This window comes from Engystomops pustulosus, chromosome 5, assembly GCF_040894005.1.
Source record: "Engystomops pustulosus chromosome 5, aEngPut4.maternal, whole genome shotgun sequence".
NCBI classification, from domain to species: Eukaryota; Metazoa; Chordata; class Amphibia; order Anura; family Leptodactylidae; genus Engystomops; species Engystomops pustulosus.
Genome location: NC_092415.1, coordinates 139,815,958 through 139,837,525, shown reverse-complemented (window position 1 = coordinate 139,837,525; position 21,568 = coordinate 139,815,958). Strand labels below are relative to the sequence as shown.

Below are 21,568 nucleotides of genomic sequence, written 5' to 3'. Positions count from 1 at the left end.
TGAGCAAGGTGGAACAATTGAACAATCAATGGTAAATTATCAGCATGATTGGTGGTGATAAATATAATAATCAGCATCATAAAACATATAGGCATTATTAGAATTATTGGTAGTGATATATATAATATAGTAATCAACATTTTTAAACATAGAGCTGAGGTATAAGCTAGAGAAGCGTATGTACAAGGTGATAAACTAAGACAAAAGATTTATTATTGATTGTCACAATGGTCATATATTAATGCTGGTATTGTTGAATCCTTGATGTTTGATCACTTGTGTATTTGTGCACACCTTGAGTGTAGCACTGTTAGCCAGAAGGATGCTGGGTAAGTGTAAACTCTTTCCACGGACTCATTAAGACCAAAGTATTAAGCTGGAATATCCAAAAGTTCTCTTGAATAAGTTGATTCAGTCTATCTGGGTGATGTATTGGGATTTGTTCAATGGAGATCAGAGAGACATTACTGAAGTAACAGTCATTATGGCAATGGTAGAGTCTTTAGTCAACATAGATTTATATAAAGAGACATATATTAACCATTTGTTTATCATCTTGGAAGAAGACGAACAAGAAGACAATACTTGCTACAAATCATCAACAGTAACCCAATTGGACATCAATTTAACCCTTAACATCTCATCATATTGAATGCCTGGATTTATTAATCTTGGTTACTCATTCCAGTATTGGCCTGTCAACCCAGGCCATTTTTTAAGCCTTGAGACTTGATGATCCCTCAAAATCGATCCCTCAAAACCTTTGATTGTTGTTAGTTTTCTGGAGTTCTCCAGTTCTCATATAGCCAATATAATTGAATTCACAAAAACTTCTCTGATGATTCCACTTTCAAACAACAATCAAAGGTTTTGAGCGATCGATTTCAACAAAAAGGCTACCTCTCGGGGAACTGAGAGATGCCTTTGCTTGAACAAATGGCCTCACTGAAAAGGAAAGTCTGGTCAACACACAAAACTTAAAACCAAAATAAAGAAGAACCTAAACGTTATTACCACCTACACCTCGGATCACAACCTCATCAGATTTCACTAAAGAAACATTTGACCCTCCTGCTTAAAGACACACATATAACCAAGGTACTACCCATGATACCACAAACAACCTTCATTAGACCACCCACCCTAAAAACCCTACTGGCACCCACCAGGTCACAAGCTACCAATTCTAATAGAGTGACAACTATCTTACAACCCACACTATTTTCAGCACCTTTTGCAGCATCAAGAATAAATGATTAGCTTGCAGAATTCTTCAACACTTCACTATACCTTCCACATTTGTAACTACGGGAGAGTTAATACAAACTTAGTCCTTTTTAAACTGTGTTCAGACTTTGTTGTCTATGTGCTAAAATGTCCATGCTTGCTCCAATACGTGGGCCATACCTCCCAAACCTTGTGGGAACGGATAAATACCTATCACAAGAAAAAGACAGGATACCTGTTACATAGGGGGTCATTTACTAAGGGCCCGATTTGCGTTTTCCCAACGTGTTACCCGAATATTTCCAATTTGCAACGATTTCCCCTGAATTGCCCCGGGATTTTGGCGCATGCGATCGGATTGTGGCACATCGGCGCTGGCATGCACGCGACGGAAATCGGGGGGCGTGGCCGAACAAAAACCTGACGAATTCGGAAAAACCGCTGGATTTTTTTTAAAAAATGTGTTGCGAAAATTGCACTTACCTTCACTCGGCCCAGCTCGGTGTATTCCAGTGCGTTCCGATGCTCTTCAGCGCAGCAGCGCCACCTGGTGGACATCGGAGAAACTACCTTAATAAATCCCGGATGGACCCAAATCCAGTGCAGAGAACGCGCCGCTGGATCTCGAATGGACCGGGTAAGTAAATCTGCCCCATTGTGTCTAAAGCCACTACCACTCCTATCAATGACTGTGACTTCAGTAACATTTCTCTGGTTCCCAAAAATCATCCTGATCAATTCAATTAGCTTATTCGAAGACAGAAGTTTAAGATATTCAAGTTTAAACTCACCCGATACCCCTTTGGCTAACACTTCTGCATTCATCCCCTGCCACCCCTTCTTTACACACAAACGCAAATCTATGATAATAACTATTCAACGTGTGCTAATGGAGCTAAGGTCTTTTATCATATGCTCATCACCATATACACTAAGCTCTATACAACACGATTGCAAGAGTGATCAAGTGTATTTTTCTGACAATATAATATGAAGGATTCAAAAATACCAGTATTAACATACTACCATAATAATGATAATAATAATCTTTATTTATATAGCGCCATCAAATTCCGTAGCGCTTTACAAATCATTGTGTCAATCAATAATAAATCTTTGGTCTTAGTTGATCACCTTGTACATACACTTCCCCAGCTCTATGTCCCATTATTATAGCAAGTTTATCATAATTATGTACAGTATGATTCCCTTTATATAAACAAATAGTAATGGAAAAAACATGGAATATCTAGTTTTTATTCCCTCTCATCAAACTACCCATTGTATTGTTCTGAAATTATAAGCATATTGTACAAAATGGGCCTGATTTTCCTATTGCTATCTCATGGTTTTGAAATACATTGATCCTTGCGCTCATTTCTTGTTGTGCACTATTTTTGCTGTATACTACTTTGATACACATCTGTGACTTCATTTTCTTGGCACCAATAAACATTGCAGGTGCAGTTGACTGTTCTGTAGAACACTAAATGAAATCTGCCATCTGAATTTTTTTGCACAGCTTATTCATGGCCCAGATGTTATACCCGTGACAGATAAACAACCTCCATGCAGACAGCGCTGAAAACTCATTTACCATTTACCAGCTGAGGCTTTTCATCACAGCACAATTTTAAGACAGAGGCAACAAAAGTACTTGTAATATTGTATTGTGGCTGTACACCAACCAGTACCTAAAAGAAATGATGCCCTGCAACTTAAACAATATTTAAAGGGGTATTCTCGTCTTGGCACTCACATTCAGTTTCATTAGCCTGTCATACGTAAACATTTCTTCAATTAGAAGTAATTTAAAAAAATGTTCCTGTGTGAAGATAATTTCCTATAAATGTAGTCATGTTGTCTCTTAGAAACGAGATAGCTTCCACGGATACGGCCACCTCTGCTGGAGAGATTGCACAAAGAAACAAAAGGTTATTGTATATAAAATGTCCGGGAGTTACTGCAGGTCCCGCAACAGTTCTGTGGTAATGATTGCTGTATCCTGGTGTTCCGGCAGGACTTTATAGGGCATGTCTGGCCACCGCTGCCAGAGTGCGAGGTGGCCGTATCCGAGGAAGCTTTCTGGTTTCTAAGGGACAACATGACTACATTTATGGGAAATTATCTTCACACAGGAACATTTTTTTTTATTAACATCCAATTGAAGAAATGTTTATATATGGCAAATGAATTTAATTAAATGTAAATGCCGAGATGGGAGTGCCCCTTTAAGGGGTTCATTTACTGTATGTTTTTTTAAATATTTTGGATTAGTTACATGTTATTGTTTTAGAAAAAACTAGGAAATAATTGTGAAAACATGTATGAGACAAAATTCACACCAAAACCAAGAATGAATCCAAAGAATCTGTTCACATGTCCCACTTTTAATCCAGATGTCCAGTTCATTTGACAACAACAACAGCTCAGACTGCATGCACACGATTTATGCCCAGCGTACTGTAGTACGGCGGGCATACATCGGCGCCGAGGGAGAGGAGGAGGGCGGTGCTGTATTCCGTAGAAGGATAGGACATGTCCTATCTTGCTACAGAATGGTACGGTGCGGCACGTGTGCTATTGCAATGTATACGTCGGCCGTATATAAATCCCCCATACGTTCGTGTGAATGTAGCCTCAGTCTGTAAAGTGAATCCTACTGTAAAAGTAACATTTCAAATCTAATAGTCTCTGAAAAGTCATTAAAAAAGTACAACCTCTTTGAATTCTATATATTTGTGTATCAGGATATAGCAAGACTTGGAACAATGTCCTTCACACAGACAAGACTGAAGTGAAGATGTTTTTGGCTGTATTGCACAACTTCACATTAGGTGATCACTAAAAATAGGCTTTCAGCACAAATACCGAACACCAAGGGGGGGCATTTATCTTTGCAATTTCCTTTTTTTCTGCATTTTTGGCACTTTTAAATATTTGCACAAAAATGAATGACTTTACCCGACCATCAAAGACCTTTTTATTTGGTGTTACAAGCTATATATCATGTCGATGTATAAAAAAGTCACACATTTTTGCACAATTTTCTGTGCAAGAAAACTCAAGTCACAAGCAGAAATAAACAATAGAAAGGTATTAGTAGTTCAAGACTCCTGTACCAAACTTTTTAATAATAAGTTTCAAAAATCATCAAACTGGAATGCCAAAAATATCACCCTCTAAGATAAATCAAACAAATTCAAACCTTTTTAAAAAAGACATGCACAAATGTCCAAACTTCAAACTAAAGATCACTGACACCCCGTCTTCCCCTTAAGTGTCAGGCACAGTAGTACAGGGGAAATTATTTGGGATTATTTTGTAGCCACAGGTTTTGGGCATCCTGCAGTTATTAAAGGAAAACAACCAGTAGGAAAAAGTAATTTAAAAAAAACTACAGATAATCACCTCTGCTCCTCTTTATCTTGATCCCAGCATTTGTCTTCAATCTCTAACTGTTGCAACTCATTGACCTTTCCCAGACACTGTTGCAAAGAAGGGGTCCCATATTGAAGAGGTAACCTGTCATGTTGAAAATCACCTCCAGAACCATCCTCCATTAAGGGATGGGTTTGGGGCAGCGCCAACAGTTCAGTGTGACCTCATGGAACATTTTGTGAAATACATAGTGTACCTTATACCACCTGGTGAGCAATTTATAGTTTATCTCCTTGTAGGCTGTGTTGTAGAGGACTTGGGTTCCCCTCGCATTTGAGCATATATAGTGGGACGTAGTCCTGCGGGGAGGTTATTCGGAGGCTATATGACATGGCCCCCCGTGTACATGGGCCGTCAAAATTGTTAGGGACCAGCTGAACATGGGGCATGGCAGCTGAGAGCTCAAATAGTAGAAGGCTTCATTCATCTTATATTGTCTTTTTTTCAGACCTGGAGATAGAATAACTATATTGGATGATTCAAATGAAGACTGGTGGAAGGTAAATGTGATTTAAAAAGCATCTGTAATATAGACAAGAGTCACTTTCTAATAATGCAACTGTCCCACAGCATAACCACCTCAGGGCCAGGTTTTTTAAGGATCTTGCTTTTGCATTTTTCACTCCACTCCTTTTACCAGCCTTATTTTTTTACTTTTTTCCATTTACACAGCTATACAAGGACTTTTATTTTGCAAAACAAATTCTAGAGGCACAATTTCATATTCTTTACCGTATACTCGGAAACTGGAAAAAAAATCCAAATGTGGTGGAATGGACATTTTCTGATGGGATTTGTTTTTATGGTTTTCAATATATGGTCCAGGTGACATTTGCCCTTTATTCTTTGGGTCAGTATGATTGTAGAAATACCAAATTTATATAGTTTTGTTTTGTTTTAATACTTAAAAAAAATTTTTAAACCCTTGCAAAATGCCTTTTTCTGACACTCATAACTAATTCATACTTACAATGTATGAAGCTGGGTAAGATGCCAAGGTGTAGGATGAAAGGGTGTTTTCATTGATACCATTGTGACACCTGTATTTGTTTTGATCACTTGTTATTAAAATGTTTAATGGAGGCAAAATGGCAAAAAAGTGTCAATGAAGGACTATTTACTGGTACAAGTTGACTGCCAGCAATAATTGTTTTTATATTTTGATAGATGAAACATTTTAGAACACACAGATGCCTTACATGTTTATGATTTTATTTGTTACATTTTATATGCATTCTAGGGAAAGGGGGTGATTTGAATTTCTTTTACTATTATTGAAAATCTTTTGTTTTTACTATTATGTCAGAAAATCCAAAAGGGGGTATCAATCAACCCAAAGGCACCATAGCCAGGAGATTAAAATTTAACTTTTATTAGTAATATATCAATAGAGTGACAAGCAAAAAGGGATAATGTCGAGACCTAAAAACACAGGAAAGCCACCAATGGAGTGTAATGATTCAGCTAGAACTGGTCTTCCCGGGTAGCCAGACTAGCAACCGAATCTGGACAAATATAATGGTGTACCTGCAAAGTGCAGTAACTCAAAATTGAGTAGGGCAGATCGCGGTGGGAAATGTGCGTGTGCTGTGACTATTGCTCCACAATAGAGTCTGGACCACTGAAAATGCTAGTCGCATCCTATCCCTAAAGTAACAGGGTTTAGTCTCATTCAAATGATCCAGGAGGTGGTGGGTGTTATATGTCAATTAATAAATGCAGAAACAATCCTGCATAGGGCCAGGTAAAGTGGTCTGGATAATATGTACAGGTAAGGTAGCCTGGAAAACATTTCTTGAATTGTTGACCCACAGGGACAGTAGGTACCTACAGTGGTTTGATATAGAATTCATCAACACCTATGCCGACTTGTGGTTTCAGCAGAGGTGTAAAAGATGCAGTCAAAGACCCAGCCGTCACACACACAGATTGTTGGATTTTAGTTTTGTACTCCTACTGCAGCACATGCACACCCCACCCCCTCCTAGTCTGCCCATCATTATAGTCTAAAGTACTCAGAGTCATACACATAGTCGCTGGATCCTGCTATTTATAACTTATTACCAGAAGCCCCCCAACATGTTTCGCCATTTGCACAGCTTCATCAGAGGCTTAGCTCGCGTGCAGCATGCAAGCCATATATTTATATTGTAACCCAGAATTCCATCTGTCAGGGGTGCGCCCAATCAGAGTCAAGTTGGAGATAGGAGGGCTTAACTAGGTGTGTTGCTGTTGAGAGTCATCAGGTGATGTCACAACCTGGTGTGGCTGGGAAACACCTGACCGGTCATCTGATATACATGGTTTCAGTGATGCCAATCATTATCCCCACTCACACCATGTAAGATGTGTGAAGTGTAGGTGGGCCGTCAAACTCCGCCCACGTATGAGGGTCCAATCAGGTGATCAGGCCACGGGCACATGACGAAAGTCATGTGACCAACAGAGATGTCACGTGATCACTCACTCTTGGGGACGTCTCCGCATCTCGGTCGGTACCCACAGGTACACATTAATCCTAATCTCCATAGTAATAAGAATAATTATAAGTAAAGATACTGTACTACAAAAGGTATCCAACAGTGGGAATAGATCAATGCCACATGGACTCACACCTCTCAAACTTTTCGCAACTTGATGCAACGCGTGGGGTGAATTCTCACACCTCCTGGCTGTGTTAGGTGTTCATTTACCCTTGTGCATTCCTTTGTCCGTTTATTGACTGACACACCTTGCAAACTTTTTATTATATAGAAAGGGTTTTTAGTATCTACCTATCCATCCCATTGACTTGTGATGTATTTCATCATCTGTTTACATTGTTTACAAAATGTTTACATGAACATAGCTTGCCTTTGTTTACAAAAAATGTTTACAAAAGAAACGCTTGCATTTGTTACAGCCAGAGGGGTTTGTGGTGGGGATTTTATTCACCTGAGTCTTTGCAGTATACACCAGTACACTTTTTAAATGTTTAATCTATTTTTTTTTGTCTCTTGTTCTTTGTATATATTAAAATTTTTGCCCACACCATGTGAGGGCGCGTTCACACGTTGCGTTTTGGTTGCGTTTTCATTGCGTTTGGAACGCATATACAACAGCTGATGTGAGGTAATTTGCCTAATTACATTACCGTTTATGTTTGTAAACGCAATGTTAACGCATGCGTTAACAAAACGCATGCGTTAACGCTTTGTTAACTCATGCGTTAACATCGCGTTTACGATGCATTTTGTTAACGCATGCGTTAACAGTGATGAAATTAGGCAAATCACCTCTCCTCAGCTGTTGTATATGCGTTTCAAACGCAATGAAAACGCAGGTCAAAACGCAACGTGTGAACGCGCCCTGAGGTGTGTGAAGTGTAGGCCGGCCACCCACGTATGAGGGTCCAATCAGGTGATCGGGCCACGGGCACGGGCACCCGCCAGGGCGTGAGTATCGAAAAATTTGTAACTCCTCAAAAGAAACTTTTAGAGGGCCCACATTAATCCTAATCTCCATAGTAATAAGAATAATTATAAGTAAAGATACTGTACTGCAAAATGTATCTGACATTGTGAATAGATTTATGCCGGGAAGAAGTATAACGTCCAGCTTGTGGGACCAGCTCACGAACGGAGCCGGTACCAGAAGCAGCGGCTGTCAGGGGTGTTAACCCCTTACACGCCGCGGTCAAGCATGACCGCGGCGCCTAAGGGTGTTCCTGCTGTGGATCGGATCCCCTGTGCCGTTTACCGGGGGATCCGATCCTCTTCTGGTCAGCTCCGAAGTCTGGGCAGCTTCCGGGTCTGACTGTGCACCTGCATGCTCAGACAGTTTACACTGCTCTACAATGAAATAGTATTGTAGAGCAGTGTATTGAACTTGAATCAGCAATCAGAGCATTGCTTGTTCAAGTTCAAGTAAGTAAAACCTGTGAAAAACACTAAAGTTAACACATTAGAATAAATAAAAAATAATACATAAAAATATAAGCCACTAAAATGACATTTTCCCATAAAAACAATGAATAAACTATTAAAAACACAAACACACAAAAAACCGCCACATATTTGGTGTTGCCGCGTCCGTAACAATCTGTATAATAAAATAGAATCATTACTGGACCTGCACGGTAAACGCGGGGGGGAGCAAAAAACGTTCCGAAAAAAATAATACCTTTTAAAAAAAAAACAACTCTTCTCGCAAAAAATAAGCCCCTAACCAGATTTGTCAGCCGAAAAATAAAAAATTTATGCATATGAAAAGATGGTGATGCTAAAATGAACAAAATTTTCTCCAAATTAGTTTTTATACAGTGAAATTGAATAAAATACAGAAAACCCCCACATATTTGGTATCGCTATGTCCGTGACAATCTGCATAATAAAACAGAAACATTATTGGACCCGAAAAGTGAACCCCGTAAAAAACAACCTCAAAAAACTCTCCGAAAAAGAGGTGATTTTTAATTAATACCCTTTAAAAAATGTTCTAAAAAGTGATTTTAAAAAGTTCTGCACTCTAAAATAAGACCACTAAAAAGAACAATCCTTCTTGCAAAAAATAAGCCCCTAACCAGATTTTTCAGCCAAAAAATAAAAAAGTTATGCATTTGAAAAGATGGTGATGCTAAAATGAACAAAATTGTCTCCAAATTAGTTTTTATTCAGTAAAATTGAATAAAATACACAAAACCCCCACATATTTGGTATCCCTGCATCCGTAACAATCTGCATAATTAAACAGAATTGCTATTGGACCTGCAAAATGAACCCAGTAAAAAAAAACCCTCAAAAACACTGCGAAACAAAAATAATTTTAAAAAATGCTCTAAAAAGTGATTTAAAAAAGTTACACACTCTAAAATAAGACCATTAAAAATAACAAATATTCTCACAAAAAATAAACCCCTAAACAGATTTGCAAGCTGAAAAATAAAAAAGTTATGCATATGAAAGTCAGTGATGCTGAAATTTACATTTTTGCCTAATTACGTCTTATTCAGTAAAATGGAAAGTGTTTTTTTAAAAAAAAATATATAAATAAGGTCTTTTCGTAATCATGGAGACCCATAGAATAAAAATATATACTATTTTTACGGTACGGTAAGCGGCCAAAAAAAAAAATACAAAAAAAGTTCCTAAAAATTGATGATTTTCATTTCCTCCACCAACAAAGAGATAATAAAATCTCACCAATTAGCTAAAGATGCCCCAAAATTATGTACCAGAAAAGTGCATCTCATGTGGCAAAAAAATAAGCCCCTATAGGTCCACAATAAAAAAACAAAAAAAATTATAGCCTGTAAAATGTGACATAGTAAATCTGATCTGCATGGCGCCTCCTTCCCCTCTATGCCCGGCCGTGCGCCCATACAGCAGGTTACCACCACTTATAGTGACACAGGGCAGATTTGAAAAATGGGGCCGAGTCCTTAAGGCCAAAAGAGGCTGAGTCCCGTAGGAGTTAAGCAGAAGAAATTCTTTAAGATTTTATGAAACTGCACGCAAAATTAAAAGTAAATGGTCAAATTATCCCATAATCATAATTGTTAATAGACATTAGACAGCAAACATCCGCTGTCAAAAAAAGGTACAAAAGTATTTGAACAATCAGAGAACAAAATCACAATCAGAGAGAAAAAAACTATATTCATATCCAATAAGGCAAACAGATAATGACCAATGTTCACAGAAAAGGGGTAATAGTGAATAGTAATTTTGAGGCGATGTATCCATCTAGCCTCAATTTGCGGCAATTTCTGATTCTGGTCACCCAATCTCGGGCCTTGTTTTACACGGTCTACCCCCCAGAATTTCAAAACAGCTGTGTTTTTGTAAACAATTTTGCAAACAAATTCAAGCAATGTTTATGTAAACATTTTTGTAAACAATGTAAACAGATGATGAAATACAGGCATGGATAGGTAGATACTAAAAACCCTTTCTATACAACCTGTCAGATAAAAAGTTCGCAAGGTGTGTCAGTCAATAAACGGACAAAGGAATGTGCAAGGTTAAATGAACACCTAATGCAGCCAGTAGGTGTTGCGTCACACGAGGTGACTTCATCAGGGGAAAAGTTTGAGAGGTGTGAGTCCATGTGGCGTTGATCTATTCACACTGTCGGGTACCTTTTGCAGTACAGTATCTTTACTTCCAATTATTCTTATTACTATGGAGATTAGGATTAATGTGTGCCCTGTAAAAGTTTCTTTTGATGAGTTACGTATTTTTTTGATACTCATGCCCTGACGGGATGATGCTGTGGGTACCGACCGAGATGCGGAGACGTCCCCGAGAGTGATCACGTGACATCTCTGTTGGTTACATGACTTACGTCATGTGCCCGTGGCCCGATCACCTGATCAGACCCTCATACGTGGGCGGAGTTTGACGGCCCGCCTACACTTTACACACCTTACATGGTGTGGGCGGGAATAATGATTGGCATCACTGAAACCATGTATCAGATGACCGGTCAGGTGTTTCCCAGTCACACCAGGTTGTGACATCACCTGATGACTCTCAACAGCAACACACCTAGTTAAGCCCTCCTATCTCCAACTTGACTTCTGATTGGGTGCACCCCTGACAGATGGAATTCTGGGTTACAATATAAATATATGCCTTGCATGCTGCACGCGAGCTAAGCCTCTGATGAAGCCGTGCAAATGGCGAAACATGTTGGGGGGCTTCTGGTAATAAGTTTTAAATAGCAGGATCCAGCGACTATGTGTATGACTCTGAGTACTTTAGACTAGAATCGTGGGCAGACTAGGAGGGGGTGGGGTGTGCGTGTGCTGCAGTAGGAGTACAAAACTAAAATCTAACAATCTGTGTGTGTGACTCCAGAAAAGTGTGATGTCAAGGCTGACAATCTGATCGCCTGACCTGCTGATGGCTGTGTCTTTGACTGCATCTTTTACACCTCTGCTGACACCACAAGTCGGCATAGGTGTTGATGCATGCTATATCAAACCACTGTAGCTACCTACTGTCCCTGTGGGTTGACAATTCAAGAAATGTTTTCCAGGCTACCTTACCTGTACATGTCATCTAGACCAGTGATTTTCAACCTTTTTTGAGCCGCGGCACACTTTTTATACTTAGAAAATCCTGGGGCACACCACCACCAAAATAGCACAAAATTACACTAAAACAGTCATATTACACATATAGTTAATAATATAGATTCTAAATTTATTTTACTCATTGTGAAACCTGGGCCTGTTTTGATAAACACACAAGGGATATCCTGGCAGGAGTGGTGGAAAGACACACACGAAGCTCTTTCCCCAAGAGTTTCTCCCTGTTTTTAGTATATGGTGCTGATTATTATGTGGCTCATATACTGCAAAATAAAGGGGTACAGACACTAGTGAGAAGTACTATGACCATGAGGCCAGAGTACGAGTGCCAGCTCATATACTCAGCATATGAGCTGGTACTTGTAGTACTCCAGCCTCATGACTATAGTATTTCTCATTTTACATTTCTCTGGGAAACAAAACACAGGGGGCACCATAGTTTGGGGAACTTTCCCCGCGGCACACCCGACAATGTGTCACGGCACACTAGTGTGCCACGGCACACTGGTTGAAAATCACTGATCTAGACCACTGTACCTGGCCCTATGCAGGATTGTTTCTGCATTTATTAATTGACATATAACACCCACCACCTCCTGGATCATTTGAATGAGACTAAACCCTGTTACTTTAGGGATAGGATGCGACTAGCATTTTCAGTGGTCCAGACTCTATTGTGGAGCAATAGTCACAGCACACCCACATTTCCCACCGCGATCTGCCCTACTCAATTTTGATTTACTGCACTTTGCAGGTACACCATTATATCTGTCCAGATTCGGTTTCTAGTCTGGCTACCCGGGAAGACCAGTTCTAGCTGGATCATTACACTCTATTGGTGGCTTTCCTGTGTTTTTAGGTCTCAACATTATCCCTTTTTGTTTGTCACTCTATTTATATATTTCTAATAAAAGTTAAATTTTAATCTCCTGGCTATGGTGCCTTTGGGTTGATTGATACCCCCTTTTGGATTTTCTTTAATAACATGCCTAGGAGAGATCCCTCTCCCCTCTTCTTTGGTAAATACTATGATGTCAGGCCCCCCAGGGTACTTCAGGCCCTAAGGGCCCTGATAACTAAATTGAATTATTTTGTGAACATATTGCTTCTCTATTACAGACTGTAATATAAAAGGCTTAATTACAGCTTTGGGAGCCTCTAGCAGGCTCCTACCTGTCATGGCAATAGATCAGCGCCCTCTGATCTAACTTTCAGGACTTTAAAATCATATTCATGCATACAATCAAACGATCCTGAAATGTAGATCGATCATGGACAATTAGGATCAGATCCACCTGCTGCCATTTTATGGACAGCAATGGCTGGCTGATAAGGTAAAAGTCATATCTGAACCAGGGGACTTGACTTTTCATTTCAAGAGTAGAATGTTGCAGAACATCCATCATGTTTAACCAGCGACACTCAGGGACGATTCAGGCACTGTGACTTTGGTAATCTTCATATATTTGTTACCCTTGGTCTCCTTTCTTCTAAAATAAAGTTTTAAAATTATGCTAATAAACCTGAGAGGCTCTTGGGATGTTTCCAGAGCCCCTCAATTATGCTTTTTAATGGTTGTTACAATGGGCAGTGCAGGTCTCCCCTTGAATGTGATGGTAGATTTCGTTTAATAGATGTTAACCCATGTGGTGAATAGCATGGTAACAAAGAAACATTTCTTTGTAATATAACCCTTCAAATGCAGGGGCACAAAAATATTTGGCAGAATGGGCTGTTAATGAAAAGGATGAGAGAACTCCCTAGTAATATAATTATAAAAAAAACTCATTAAGCCAATTTGTTAACAATAAAAATGCAATGGTATTTAATGGGCTATTTTCCTCTTCTAATTTACAAGTTGTTTATTTGTAGGGTAAAATTGAGGAAAGAATTGGCTTTTTTCCTGCTAATTTTGTTCAAAAGATCCAAAGTAATGAGAGACTATTCCGTTGTACCAGAACATTTATTGGGTGCAAAGAACAAGAACAGATAACACTTAAGGAAAATCAGGTAACACATTTTGATATTACCATATTTTTATTTATTTTTAACAAAAATAAATCTGCATATAATATATGCTAATAACATGAGTGGCTCAAAGTGAAGTAATATACAGATGTAATAGAAAAATACAATTATAAAGGGAAGCAAACCTGTAAATTAAAAACTAGTTAAGTTTATACCTGTGTTTACATGTGTTTGCAGCACCTGAAAGAAGTTAGATCTATGATAAAATGTGGTGAACATTGTAAAACATGGTGCTGACTAAATATTACAGCCACTGTGACAAGGAGGCAGCAATCAAAAAGTGAACAGCAATAGGAAGGCTGACCTTATATATTTATACCTTAAAAACTCTTATCATCAAATCTTTTTAGGATTTGTGATCAAATTTTATGTTTTATGTCATTATGGAATGTAAATGGTACTCAGAACAACTTTGTCTATTATCTTTGTTACTTATGTCCAGCAGTTTCTTTGCCATACACCTCAAATGATCTTAAGTACCAGCTTCCTCTGCCTGTGCTGACAAGTCCTGTGAATCTGTAATATGAACAAATTCTGTGGTTTCATGGGAGGTGGGGGGGGGGCTGCTGCTCCCTGCTCACAAAGGGGAAGGTAATGGGATGTAACAGAGCTGGAGTGTTCAAGACTGTGGAAACAGACGTCTCCTGTACAGAATAGTGAGATACAAAATTTCCCCTGTTTCCTATCAGTTTCTACATCCCAGTTTGTGATTCTACAGGGCTTGCTCTGTTTCTCTCTGCACCCAATGCTGCAGCCCTTTCCCGGCCTTGCAGTCTGCACTTTGAAGTCTGCACTTGAGCTATTAAGCCTTAGTGCTCCCATAGCACAGGCTATATACTTCATGTAACTGGTTTATTTATGAATCCTTTCATAAGATGTTCCCTGCTCCACAATGTGATGGAAGCTGTCATGCTAGTCACCATATACATCCTGTATGTGCACCGTGCAGTGTTCAGTGAATTAACTAATGGGAAACTAAATGGATTTAATGATAAATTCCTTTGAGAGAGAACACAATGCATCATGGGATCTGTGTGCAAGCTAACTGCCTCAGCTTGAGGGTATAGACAGAGAGACATTAGTCTCCGCCCACTTTAACTGGTAAAAAGATTTTGGTCAAACACTTTCAGAAGAGAAAATGCCATAGCTTTGGAAAGAAAAGGGCAAGCAGCACAAAGTGGGCAAGGTTCTGTTTATTTTGAATGGGGAATCACATATAATAATTTGGTAAAATCACTATAACTTTACAGAAATGCTTTAAAGATTCCTAACCTACTTTAGCCTAATAAATGAATGGGAGGTTCTGAAACTTGAATCAAAGAGAACTATAGTTCTGTCCTCTGGTCCAGTCAGGGGTGTACCAAGCCTGTCTGCTGCCTGAGGCGAGCCATAGAGAGATGCCCCCCCGCCCATACATGTAATATATCAGGGAGTGTCAGGACCAGATCCATCATATTGGTTTGGTGTAAAAATAAAGCAATGCAAAATGCATACAGCGTACTGCCATGTAGTATAAAATGCATACAGCGTACTGCCATGTAGTATAAAATGCATACAGCATGCCGCCATGTAGTATAAAATGCATACAGCGTACTGCCATATAGTATAAATTGCATACAGCGTACTGCCATGTAGTATAAAATGCATACAGCGTACTGCCATGTAGTATAAAATGCATACAGCGTACTGCCATGTAGTATAAAATGCATACAGCGCACTGCCATGTAGTATAAAATGCATACAGCATGCCGCCATGTAGTATAAAATGCATACAGCGTGCCGCCATGTAGTATAAAATGCATACAGCGTGCTGCCATGTAGTATAAAATGCATACAGCGTACTGCCATGTAGTATAAAATGCATACAGCGTACTGCCATGTAGTATAAAATGCATACAGCATGCCGCCATGTAGTATAAAATGCATAAAGCGTACTGCCATATAGTATAAATTGCATACAGCGTACTGCCATGTAGTATAAAATGCATACAGCGTACTGCCATGTAGTATAAAATGCATACAGCGTACTGCCATGTAGTATAAAATGCATACAGCATGCCGCCATGTAGTATAAAATGCATACAGCGTATTGCCATGTAGTATAAAATGCATACAGCGTACTGCCATGTAGTATAAAATGCATACAGCGTGCCGCCATGTAGTATAAAATGCATACAGCGTGCCGCCATGTAGTATAAAATGCATACAGCGTACCGCCATATAGTATAAAATGCATACAGCGTACTACCATGTAGTATAAAATGCATACAGCGTACTACAATGTAGTATATAATACATACAGCGTACCGCCATGTAGTATAAAATGCATACAGCATATACATACAGCATATATACACATAAACAAACAGTAGATACAGCATATACACACACAAACATATATACACATATACATATATACACACATACACATATATACACACACAAATATACTTATATACATACACACACACACATATACATATATACATACACACATATTACACATATACACACATATTACATATATATATATACATATTACACACACATATTTATACATATTACACACACATATATATAACCTGTTCTTGGAAAGTTCGGGGCCTTGTCCTGCAGCGGCGGTGGGGGAGACGGGAGCGGGTAGGACGAGAGCCGGGAGCGGGGAAGGGGAGCCTGGAGCTTGAGCGGGGACGGGGGGAGCAGGTAGCCGAGAGCCTGGGGGGGGGCGGAAACGCGGGGTTTCAGAAGGGATGGAGGGGGAGCCGGGAGTGGAGAGCCGAGAGCCTGGAGGGGGCAGAGAGCGGGAAGTCAGTCTGAAACTTGAGCGGGGGAAGCAGGGAGCGGAGAGCCTGGAGAAGGGGAGTCATGAGCAGAGTTGAGAAGGGAATGGAGGGGGAGCCGGGAGGGGAGGTATGGGCGGGAGCGAAAGTATGCGGAGAGTGCGGGGCGGCAGCACATTGAGAGCATGGTGCCAGACAGAGCACCGGAAAGTGTTGCCAACCGGCAGGATTTTGATTCAGGCAGGCAGGGGGCGGAAGCTCGGTGCCGGCGGCATCGGGGGGCGGGTGCAAGGTGCCGGCAGCGTCGAGCAAGGTGGGCTGACAGAGAGCTGCAATGCGGTCCCGTCCGGCGTGCGGCCCGGGAGCTCAGTGCAGGCCAATGCCACCCCCTGGTTGAACAGGAGGTGCGCTGCCTGAGGCAAGATGCTCAACTTGCCTCATGGCAGGTGCGCCCCTGGGTCCAGTCAGTGTCGCAAATGTTTTTTTTTAATCTCTAAGCTGCCAGTCCATTACTAACCCAGCTTTTAAACCATTCAGAGGATGAACTGAGTGCTATGCCTGTTTTATTACATTTTAGTGCCCACCATCCTTATTTGAGGTACAAAAGTCTGTCGTTACAATTGAGCTCTGTTTTTCATTTTGTTCTGCACTTTTAAATAGACCATGAAGTTTAAGGGAGAAAATTTTATTTTATAGGTGTGCATTAGAGATGAGCGAGCACTAAAATGCTCGGGTACTCGTTATTCGAGACGAACTTTTCCCGATGCTCGAGTGCTCGTCTCGAATAACGAGCCCCATTGAAGTCAATGGGAGACTCGAGCATTTTTCAAGGGGACCAAGGCTCTGCACAGGGAAGCTTGGCCAAACACCTGGAAACCTCAGAAAAGGATGGAAACACCACAGAAATGGACAGGAAACAGCAGGGGCAGCATGCATGGATGCCTCTGAGGCTGCTTAAACGCACCATTATGCCAAAATTATGCGCAACAGCATGGCCATGACAGAGTGACAGAATGAAGCTAGATAGCATCTAAAACATCCAATAATTGACCCTGACACTATAGGGGACGGCATGCAGAGGCAGCGGCAGCAGCGGCAGGCTAGAGAGTGGCATGGCGACATACCCTAAATGGACTCAGGCTTCAAACCAATGGGTGGCAGAGAGGAACCAAAGGAGGTGAGCAAGAAGCGCTCAAACAATATCGGTACATGATAAAAGTTTGCCAGTATATTTTGTGGATTACACAGCAGGGTGGCGACAAAGTTAACATGGAAGCCATGAAAACAATCCAAAATTCTGCCTGACACAGCTCGTTTGATAAGGGGACCATGTATGGAGGCAGTGAACTAGTAGTAGATTAAAGGTGCTGCAGTTAAAACTATGTTAGTTGGATCTTGGGATGGAGCTGGCGCTCCGCTGCCAGGCGAGCTTTCGCCAATCCAAGCCCCTGTCTCTAGGCTACTCCCCAAACAGCACTTCTAAGAACCTTTTGTATAAGATCAAGTGTAGTAGCGTTCTTATAAGTTTAGGATATGGCGGGTGAGGGGAATGTAAACAGATGCGCAAGAAGCGCTGAAATAATATTGGTAAATGATAAAAGTTTGCCAGTATATTTTGTGGATTACACAGCAGGGTGGCGACAAAGTTAACAAGTTTGTTGTGGAAGCCATGAAAACAACCCAAAATTCTGCCTGACACAGCTCGTTTGATAAGGGGACCATGTATGCCTACAGTTCATGCCAGTCGCTGCACTGGCTGCCAGTCTCCTTTCGAATACAGTTTAAAATAATAACCCTCATCCATAAAGCTCTGTATAATGCTGCACCCCCCTACCTCTCCTCTCTTATCTCAGTCTATCGCCCAACCCGTGCTCTTAGATCCGCCAGTGATCTTAGATTAACCTCTACCCTAGTGCGGACCTCCCACTCGCGTCTCCAAGACTTCTCTAGAGCTGCACCAATTCTATGGAATGCTCTGCCCCGGACTATCAGACTAATACCTAACCTCCAAAGTTTCAAACGTGCTCTTAAAACCCATTTCTTTAGGCAAGCCTATAACACTCATTAACTGCATGAAATTTTAACTCTTCTACTAACCTGTGTCGTCCTCCCATCTGTTATCCAGCAACCAACAGGCACCAGACTTCTCTGCAGTCCCATTCACCCTGGACCTGGTATATAAGATGACGGCTGAGTGGTTCAAGCGACAGCAATTCCATTTATTATATTTTGTTCTATTCCCTAAGAAGAATGGCTTGACCATTAAATATTCTTTTACCTCGTGTTACCCCATTGGTAAATGATAAAAGTTTGCCAGTATATTTTGTGGATTACACAGCAGGGTGGCGACAAAGTTAACAAGTTTGTTGTGGAAGCCATGAAAACAACCCAAAATTCTGCCTGACAAGAGCTGTAATAGCTCTTGGGCGGTGTGCCTTTTATCGCCTAGGCTCAGCAGTTTGAGCACCGCCTGCTGTCGCTTAGCGACGGCACTGCGGCTGTGCCTAGAGCTACCGACTGATGGCGCCATGCCCACGGATGGTAATTCGGAGGAGGAGGAGGTGGAGGAGGGGTGGGAGGAGGAGGAGGTATAGTAGGCCTTTGAGACCTGGACCGAGATAGGCCCCGCAATCCTCTGCGTCGGCAGTATATGACCAGCCCCATGGTCAGACTCGGTCCCAGCCTCCACCAAGTTAAGTGTAGTAGCGTTCTTATAAGTTTGGGATATGGCGGGTGAGGGGAATGTAAACAGATGCGCAAGAAGCGCTGAAATAATATCCGTAAATGGTAAAAGTTTGCCAGTATATTTTGTGGATTACACAGCAGGGTGGCGACAAAGTTAACAACTTTGATGTGGAATCCATGAAAACAACCCAAATTTCTGCCTGACACACCTCGTTTGATAAGGGGACGATGTATGGAGGCAGCTATATGGACGACTTTTGGAGGTAGCAATGGAGACAACGTGTGGAGGCTGCTATGGAGACAATTTAATTTGGATAGTGCCTGTATGTGGCAGTCCAAAAAAGTTTTCAAACCAGAGGAGCAGGTAGGTGGCCCTCCAGAAAAATGAAATAGATTGAGTGCCTGTATGTGGCAGTCCAAAAAAGTTTTCAAACCAGAGGAGCAGGTAGGTGGCCCTCCAGAAAAATGAAATAGATTGAGTGCCTGTATGTGGCAGTCCAAAAAAGTTTTCAAACCAGAGGAGCAGGTAGGTGGCCCTCCAGAAAAATGAAATAGATTGAGTGCCTGTATGTGGCAGTCCAAAAAAGTTTTCAAACCAGAGGAGCAGGTGGGTGGCCCTCCAGAAAAATTGAATAGATTGAGTGTCGGTATGTGGCAGTCCAAAAAAGTTTTCAAACCAGAGGAGCAGGTAGGTGGCCCTCCAGAAAAATGAAATAGATTGAGTGCCTGTATGTGGCAGTCCAAAAAAGTTTTCAAAACAGAGGAGCAGGTAGGTGGCCCTCCAGAAAAATGAAATAGATTGAGTGCCTGTATGTGGCAGTCCAAAAAAGTTTTCAAACCAGAGGAGCAGGTAGGTGGCCCTCCAGAAAAATTGAATAGATTGAGTGTCGGTATGTGGCAGTCCAAAAAAGTTTTCAAACCAGAGGAGCAAGTAGGTGGCCCTCCAGAAAAATGAAATAGATTGAGTGCCTGTATGTGGCAGTCCAAAAAAGTTTTCAAACCAGAGGAGCAGGTAGGTGGCCCTCCAGAAAAATTGAATAGATTGAGTGCCTGTATGTGGCAGTCCCAAAAATTGTTTAAAACAGAGGACCGGGTAGGTGGCCCTCCAGAAAAATTAAATGCATAAAGTACTATAGCTAGAGCCAGTGGGCCCTGTCAAAAAAATAGCCAGTTTCCTCTGCTTTAGTGTACAAAGAGGAGGAGAAGGAGGAAAATGAGGAGGAGGAGTGCATAAATTATTCAGGTTGAGCTTCCTTCACCTGGTGGAGATTGGAAATTATGAGAAATCCAGGCTTTATTCATCTTAATAAGCGTCAGCCTGTCAGCGCTGTCAGTCGACAGGCGTGTGCGCTTATCGGTGATGATGCCACCAGCTGCACTGAAAACCCGCTCGGACAACACGCTAGCGGCAGGGCAGGCAAGAACCTCCAAGGCGTACAGCGCCAGTTCGTGCCACATGTCCAGCTTTGAAACCCAGTAGTTGTAGGGAGCTGTGTGATCATTTAGGACGATGGTATGGTCAGCTACGTACTCCCTCACCATCTTTCTGTAAAGATCAGCCCTACTCTGCCGAGACTGGGGACAGGTGACAGTGTCTTGCTGGGGTGACATAAAGCTGGCAAAAGCCTTGTAAAGCGTACCCTTGCCAGTGCTGGACAAGCTGCCTGCTCGCCTACTCTCCCTCGCTACTTGTCCCGCAGAACTACGCACTCTGCCGCTAGCGCTGTCAGAAGGGAAATACTGTTTCAGCTTGTGCACCAGGGCCTGCTGGTATTCATGCATTCTCACACTCCTTTCCTCTCCAGGGATGAGAGTGGAAAGATTTTGCTTGTACCGTGGGTCCAGGAGAGTGAATACCCAGTAATCGGTGCTGGAATAAATTCTTTGAACGCGAGGCTCACGGGATAGGCAGCCTAGCATGAAATCTGCCATATGCGCCAGAGTACCAACGCGCAAGAATTCACTCCCCTCACTGGCCTGACTGTCCATTTCCTCCTCCTCCAACTCCTCTTCTTCTGCCCATACACGCTGAACAGTGAAGGACTGAACAATGGTCCCCTCTTGTGTCTCGCCAACATTCTCCTCCTCTTCCTCCTCATCCTCCTCCACCTCCACCTCCTCCGATATGCGCTGAGAAACAGACCTAAGGGTGCTTTGGCAATCAACAAGGGAATCTTCTTCCCCCGTCTCTTGTGACGAGCGCAAAGCTTCCGACTTCATGCTGATCAGAGAGTTTTTCAATAGGCCAAGCAGCGGGATGGTGAGGCTGATGATGGCGGCATCGCCACTGACCATCTGTGTTGACTCCTCAAAGTTACTCAGCACCTGACAG

At 41.5% G+C, this 21,568-nt stretch overlaps 1 protein-coding gene across 2 annotated transcripts in view; it reads left to right on the top strand.

Moving 5' to 3' along the window:
* Window positions 1–21,568, top strand: part of STAC (SH3 and cysteine rich domain) — a 156,178-nt gene that overhangs the window by 117,034 nt on the left and 17,576 nt on the right. For both annotated transcript variants that reach the window (XM_072153226.1, XM_072153224.1), the window contains exons 9-10: window positions 5,117–5,168; window positions 13,616–13,753. In XM_072153226.1, the coding sequence (XP_072009327.1) occupies window positions 5,117–5,168; window positions 13,616–13,753 (190 nt within the window). The remainder of the gene's footprint in view (window positions 1–5,116; window positions 5,169–13,615; window positions 13,754–21,568) is intronic.